Source organism: Temnothorax nylanderi, unplaced genomic scaffold (assembly GCF_030848795.1).
Source record: "Temnothorax nylanderi isolate EJ_2023f unplaced genomic scaffold, tnyl_v1.0 TNYL_tig0262_pilon, whole genome shotgun sequence".
Taxonomy (NCBI): Eukaryota; Metazoa; Arthropoda; class Insecta; order Hymenoptera; family Formicidae; genus Temnothorax; species Temnothorax nylanderi.
Genome location: NW_027249324.1, coordinates 257,551 through 264,707, shown reverse-complemented (window position 1 = coordinate 264,707; position 7,157 = coordinate 257,551). Strand labels below are relative to the sequence as shown.

General features: G+C 42.4%; 2 protein-coding genes across 2 annotated transcripts; both read left to right on the top strand.

The window, feature by feature from the left end:
• Positions 1-2,681: 2,681 nt before the first annotated feature.
• LOC139780088 (uncharacterized) lies at positions 2,682-5,744 on the top strand. The gene is made up of 6 exons (XM_071718596.1): positions 2,682-2,957; positions 3,075-3,478; positions 3,543-3,955; positions 4,390-4,592; positions 4,951-5,508; positions 5,574-5,744. Exons 1-6 carry the CDS (start codon positions 2,682-2,684, stop codon positions 5,742-5,744), a joined length of 2,025 nt encoding a protein of 674 aa, XP_071574697.1.
• Positions 5,745-5,782: 38 nt separating this feature from the next.
• LOC139780086 (ATP-dependent DNA helicase PIF1-like) lies at positions 5,783-6,739 on the top strand. The gene has a single exon (XM_071718595.1). The coding sequence runs from the start codon at positions 5,783-5,785 to the stop codon at positions 6,737-6,739; it is 957 nt and encodes a 318-aa protein (XP_071574696.1).
• Positions 6,740-7,157: the final 418 nt, after the last annotated feature.

Below are 7,157 nucleotides of genomic sequence, written 5' to 3'. Positions count from 1 at the left end.
TATCTTTCCGTTTATTTGTGTTCGCAGTATTCAGGTAAGAGTCTTTTTGTGTTACAGCATATAAATTTTAGCTGCTTTATTTAAAGCAGTAAAATGCTGATAATTGAACAGTCTTTTTGTGTTACAGCAGAAAATAGTTGGTGTAGAAAAGTATATATACAAAAGTGTATATACAATTTTATGTCTTATGGAAAGCATAAATATAATGTTGTTACAGTTTCATACTAACTTCTTTGCTTTCATAAATATAATAGATTTTTGCTGTAATTTAATCAAATTATAAATTGTTATTCTGTTTAGTTAAAGCAGTGAAATGTGAGTATATTGAACGTCTTTTGTGTTACAGCATTATAAATTGTTATCTGCTTTATTTAAAGCAGTAAAATGCTGATATATTGAACAGTCTTTTTGTGTTACAGCAGAAAATAGTTGGTATAGAAAAGTATATATACAAAAGTGTATATACAATTTTATGTCTTATGGAAAGATAAATATAATGTATTCTCTGCTTTAACTGTAATTGTATGATTATAATTGTAAACTACTTTTAATTGTACAGTTTTATATTAATTATTTTGCTTTAATAAGAAGACTGTCAATTATATCAACGATTCAATGCTTAAAAATATAGCATACATACAGATAAAATTTATGCTTTTGATTAAATTAAAGCAAAATATTTAAATCATTAATCTATTTTGTGAATTTTCTATCCTTTTTGCATTTTGGTTCTTTGCTTTGAATATGTGATTTAAATTTCAATCATTTTTGTCTATTTATGTTGTTTCACTATTTTGTAGTGGCAATTGGTTTAAAGAAGCAAAAAAGAGAGAGGAGGGGGAGTAGAGGAGAGAGAGAGAAGAGAGAAGGGGCGAGGGAAAAGAGAAGAGAGGGGGAGAGAGAGAGAGAGAGAGGAGGAGAGAGAGAGAGAGGAGAGGGGAGGGAGAGGAGAGAAGAGAGAGAGGAGAGGAAGAGAGATGAGGGGCGAGAGAGAGAGGGAGAGAAACCGAGAGAGACTGAGAGGAGAGAGAGAGAGAGAGAGAGAGAGAGAGAGGAGAGAAGAAGAGAAGAGGAGAGAGGAGTGTGTATACTACAAAGTATTTTTCACGTTATTTGTGTTTCGCAGTTATTCAGGTAATAGAATTGTTTTTGCTTTAATTGTACAGTTAATAGTAACTCTTCTGTGCTCATAAAATTAATGTATTCTTATAGGTGTAGGTGTTGAATCTTATAAAAAAATTTAGAAATTTTTAAAGCCAATTTTAAAAGATTTCTTTTAATAAGAAAATTTCGATAATTACTGCCAATGTAGGATCGCCTTAAAGGCTTATGTGTACTATAGTGGGTGAACCATAGTGGTATACCAGACTAATAATTAATTTTGGCTTTATGCATTTGTTTTTTTTACGTAATTGTTTTTTTGGATATTTTTGATGATCATATATATAATAAAAAAAAATATTTATGAAAATTGGGAGTGGGGTGCAAAAACGGTTTAAGCATTCTTTTCCTGGCGTCTACTACAGGTTTGTTATTTATATTTAGGGAAAAATTGTTTTACTTTTTAGTACGCTTTGTCTCTTCTCTTTTTTTAAATTGATATGGCACTGAGTTTTTAAATGTTAATGGAGAGATGGTGCTCACACTATTGTCCCAATCACAGGGGATGGAGCTTGCCTGTTTAGGTCCCTCTCCTATCTCATGTATTACAATCAGTTAATGGATAGGGATGTGCCTGTGAACTAATCGTAAAACATGTGGTGGATAATTGGGAGGAATTCTCTATTATGTCCCACGACAGCGAGGGGGACAATACATCAGCTCTGCTGAATATCTCGCTCACATGTTCCAACCATTTACTTATGGTGGTTTATGCGAAGTTGGTGGCGGCTTGGGCAACTATTTAGGTTTGTCTTCGAGGGTTTACCGCAATGGTAAGCTCTATAAGAGTTTCGGTGTTGAGGGTCACCCTGTTAAGAGGCTTACGTTTTACGCACGCGCAGGACCTTTCTAAGGGACATTTCGATGCTTACGTGCCACGTAAACCTGAAGAATTGACCACCACACCACTCTTCTCTCAGTCTGACCACGCCTCAACATTTCACAATTATCACCTTTTTTTGTTCACAAAATGCTTCTGGCAAACGTCGTGCTAGATATACCAACGTAAAAGAAAGAAGCAACTTCAAGATGCGGCAGAAATATGCGCAGAATAACCCGAGGTGAACAGAGCAGCGGTGGCCAGGTACTCACAAACTAACCCCGAGGTGAACAGAGCAGCGGTGGTCAGGTACTCACAAAATAACCCCGAGGTAAACAAGCAGCGGTGGGCCAGGTACTCACAAAATAACCCAGGGTGAACAGAGCAGCGGTGGCCAGGTACTCACAAAATAACCCCGAGGTAAACAGAGCAGCGGTGGCCAGGTACTCACCAAATAACCCGAGGTAACAGAGTGCGTAGCAGGGTACTCACAAATAACCCCGAGGTGACAGAGCAGCGGTGGCCAGGTACCAACAAATAACCCCGAGGTACACAGTGCGAAACAGTTTCGATATGAACAAAGTCATCCTGGAAAACGATTAGAAAGGCGAGCACTTCCGTGGAAGGACAAAGTTTATTCAGGCATGGCATATGATCCTGATGTGGCTTATGAGAAGACAGCATTATAGCTCTGGGTACCATGAGCCACAAGTGCAAGTACTGCAATGCCCTCAAGTGGAAGGAGGAGGCCCCCGGCATGTGTTGCAGCGCTGGAAAGGTGCAGCTTTCACCCTTCGAACCTCTGCCTGAGCCTCTCTACAGTTTGGTAATGGGCAGTCACCCAGAGCACGTCCACTTTATGAACCGTGTTCGGAAGTACAATAACTGCTTTAACATGACATCATTCGGAGCCAAGCAGGTTCTACAAGATGGCTTCATGCCGACCTTTAAAGTTCAGGGGCAAGTATATCACTTGGTAGGAAGTCTGCTGCCAGCACCTGAACAGGAAGCCAATTTCTACAAATTTATTTCGTGGGCGAGGATGAAAGGGAAGTGCGTTTGAGATGCAGCAATTTTCCTGATGGTCAAACAGGAATTAGTCAAAGAATTGCAGAAGATGCTACATGAAGTCAATAGCTATATAAAAGACCTGAAAACCACTCTAGAAAAAGTACCTCCAACTTGCAAAAAGTTCGAGGTCATTATTCATGCAGATAAAAAGCCCGTTGATGTTCATGGAGGACGCTTCAATGCACCAACAGCAAATGAAGTAGCTCTGGTGATTGTTGGACAGCAATTCGAGCAGCGAGATATTGTGTTGCAGAGCCACGACAACACACTGCGGCGCATCAGCGAGATTCACCGATCATACGACGTTCTGCAGTACCCGCTTTTGTTTTGCCGTGGCGAAGATGGGTACTCTATTGCCCTGCCTCAGCGTGATCCTCAGACCAAGTTGCCCTTCAAGAATACAGTTTCCGCAGCGAGCTTTTACTCGTACCGTGTCATGGGTCAGGCAAGGGGAAGTCAACCACTTGGTGTACTTCCGTTCTCTTTTTAGTCAATTTTTGGTTGACATGTACGCCAAAATAGAGACTGAAAGGTTGAACTATATTAGGAACAACCAGGCGCAGCTAAGGGCAGACAGCTACATTCACCTGAGAGACGCCGTCGGAAAGCAGGATGCTGACGTTGCTCAGCTGGGTCAAATGGTGGTGCTTCCGTCATCCTTCACTGGAGGACCACGCTATATGCATGAGCGGACTCAAGACGCTATGACATACGTCCGCTACCACGGCCGTCCTGATCTGTTCATCACTTTTACTTGTAACCCTAAGTGGAAAGATATCACAGATGTACTGCTGTCAGGGCAAAAATCACACGATCGTCACGACATTATAGCTAGGGTATTTCATCTCAAGGTGAAGAAGATGATGGCTCTCTTAACAAGGGCAATCTGTTTGGAAAAGTGTGGTGCTTCATGTACTCTGTAGAGTGGCAAAAGCGAGGTCTGCCTTACATCCATATCTTGCTGTGGCTAGAGCAGCGCAATCTTTCCTGATATGATCGACAAAGTCATCTGTGCTGAAATACCTGATCCCGTGCAAGACTCTCTTCTTCATAACATTGTCAAGGCCAACATGATTCATGGTCCCTGCGGGGGCTTAAATCGTAATTCGCCTTGTATGAAAGGAGGCAATTGCAGCAAGAGGTACCCACGGCTACTTCTCAAAAACACTCAGACAGGAATGATGGATACCCGCAATATCGGAGGAGGTGTCAAGCTGATGGTGGGTTTACCGTAAAAATCAATGAAATAGAGCTGGATAACCGCTGGGTGGTGCCCTATAATCCTGTTTTGTTACGTATTTTTAATGCTCATATTAATGTGGAATTATGCACTTCAGTCAAGTCCATCAAGTACATTTGCAAGTACGTGAATAAGGGTAGTGACCAAGCGACTTTTGCCTTAGAGAGTGAGAGAGATGAGGTGAAGTTGTATGAGAGTGGGCGGTACATCAGCAGCTCAGAGGCAATTTGGAGAATCTTGGCGTTCCCTATTCATAGAGATATCCTACTATCTTCCATCTCGCTGTTCACCTTGAGAATGGTCAGCGTGTGTACTTCAATTCCAAAACTTGGTTGAGAGGCTTAGCAACCCACCTCAGACAACACTCTTGGCTTTCTTCGAGCTGTGCAAAACCGATGATTTTGCAAAAAACCCTCTTGTACTGTGAGGTTCCTTCTTATTTTGTGTTTAAAAATAACAAGTTTGAGAGAAGAAAGCGGGGGATGGATGTCGACGGCTGGCCAGGAATAAAGAAGACCATGCGCTGGGAAGAGTGTATACCATCCATCCAAATAACACCGAGTGTTATTATCTTCGCTTGCTGCTGCATGAGATTCGAGGTCCAACGTCCTTTTTAGATCTAAAGATTGCAAATGGTGTCCTTTGTTCAACATTTCAGTCTGCATGCAAGGCATTAGGTTTGCTGGAAGATGACAAACACTGGGACAATACCTTGGAAGAAGCTGCCTTATGTGATTCTCCTTTCAAGTTGCGAGAGCTCTTTACAGTGATGTTGGTATTCTGTCAACTTACCGAACCTCTGAGTCTTTGGGAAAAGTACAAAGACAGCCTTTCAGAAGACATTACACGACAGGTGGAGAGAGAGTTGCAAGGCAATGCACAGCAGGTGATGGACGAGGTGTATAACAGATGTTTGGTGCTGATTGAGGACACAGTGTTGGCTTTGGGAGGACAGGAGTTGCACCAATACGGCCTGTCTCAGCCAAAGAGATCAGGAGAAGTCTTGAAAAATCGAGATTATCTGAGAGAGACCAACTACGACGTAAACACCTTGGCACAAGTGGTGTCGATTAACGAGGGTTTGCTGACAGATGAGCAGTTCGCTGTCTATCGGCAGGTCCTTAGCAGCATTGAGTCAAGTGCTGGTCAGGTCTTTTTTCTGGATGCTCCTGGTGGTACTGGAAAAACCTTCCTGATCAACTTACTCCTGGCAAAAGTAAGAAGTGAACGTGGCATCGCTTGGCTGTTGCATCTTCTGGCATTGCTGCTACGCTGTTGGAGGGAGGCAAGACCGCTCACGCTGCTTTTAAGCTGCCCTTCAATCTCAATCATGCAGAAACACCCCTATGCAATATTTCAAAACAAAGCAACATGGCTCAAGTGTTGCAGGACTGCAAGCTTATTGTTTGGGTTGAGAGCACCATGGCACATAAAGGAGGTTTTGAGGCTTGAGCACAACTCTAAAAGATATTAGGGGCAACGATGGAGTGATGGGGGGAGTCACCGTGCTGCTGGCTGGAGACTTCCGACAGACTTTACCAGTAGTGCCAAGGGGAACTAGAGCTGACGAGGTTAAAGCATGTATCAAGGCATCACATTTATGGCCCCTTATCTGGAAACTTTCTCTCAGAAAGAATATGAGGGTATACTTGAGAGGCGATGTCTCCGCGGGGCAATTCTCCAAACTCCTACTTAAAATAGGGGATGGAAGGTATCCCGAGTCTGAGGGAAAGGTGATTATTCCTGAAGGTCTAGGCTTAGTAGTGACAACCCTAGCTAACCTTATTGACAAGATATACCCTGATATCGCCGATATCAAAGATAAATCTATGGACTGGCTGTGCGAACGTGCCATTCTGACCCCTAAGAACGACAAAGCTGGAGTTATTAATGACACTCTACTTAACTCATTTGACGGGATAGAAATGAAGTACAGGTCTGTAGACTCGGTAATACAAACAGATGACGCGGTCAACTACCCCGTAGAGTTCCTCAACACTCTGAATCCTCCTGGTTTACCAGCTCACAAGCTTCTACTTAAAGTGGGGGCTCCAGTGATGTTGCTGCGAAACCTCAATCCGCCCAAACTTTGTAATGGAACCAGGCTACGAGTAAAGGCTCTCCATAGGAATGTCATCGAGGCCACAGTGTTCACCGGATGTGCTCGGGGAGATACAGTGTTTATACCACGCATACCTCTCATACCATCAGAGTACCCTTTCGAGTTTAAGAGGCTGCAATTTCCTGTCAAAGTCTGTTTTGCGATGACCATCAATAAGTCCCAGGGGCAATCGCTGAAAGTAGCAGGGATTGATTTAAGTGAGGATTGTTTCTCACATGGGCAGTTTTACGTGGCCTGCTCAAGGGTAAGCTCACCTAGCAGTCTGGTAATCTTAGCACCTGAGGGGAGAACTACCAATGTGGTCTATAAAGAGGTCCTTAAGTAGGAAAAAAAGGTCATACTGGTGTTAAATGAAAATATACGCTATTACTTATTTGCATGTCTTAATACATATGTCCTCCGGGGCGATGTTCTTCAACTAAAAAAAAAAATAAATTTCGATCGTGTTTGAACAAGGCATCGTTGTCTGAACAAGACATCGTGTTTAAATAAGGCATCGTGTCTGAACAAGGCATCGTTTATGAACAAGACATCAAATTTGTCACAAAGACGAGTGTGTAAACAATATAATGTCTGCGCAAAATATCGTGTCTGAACAAGACATCGTGTCTAAACAAGACATCGTGTCTGAACAAGACATCGTGTCTGAACAAAACATCGTGTCTGAACAAGACATCGTGTCTGAACAAGACATCGTGTCTGAACAAGACATCGTGTCTGAACAAGACATCGAGTCTGAACAA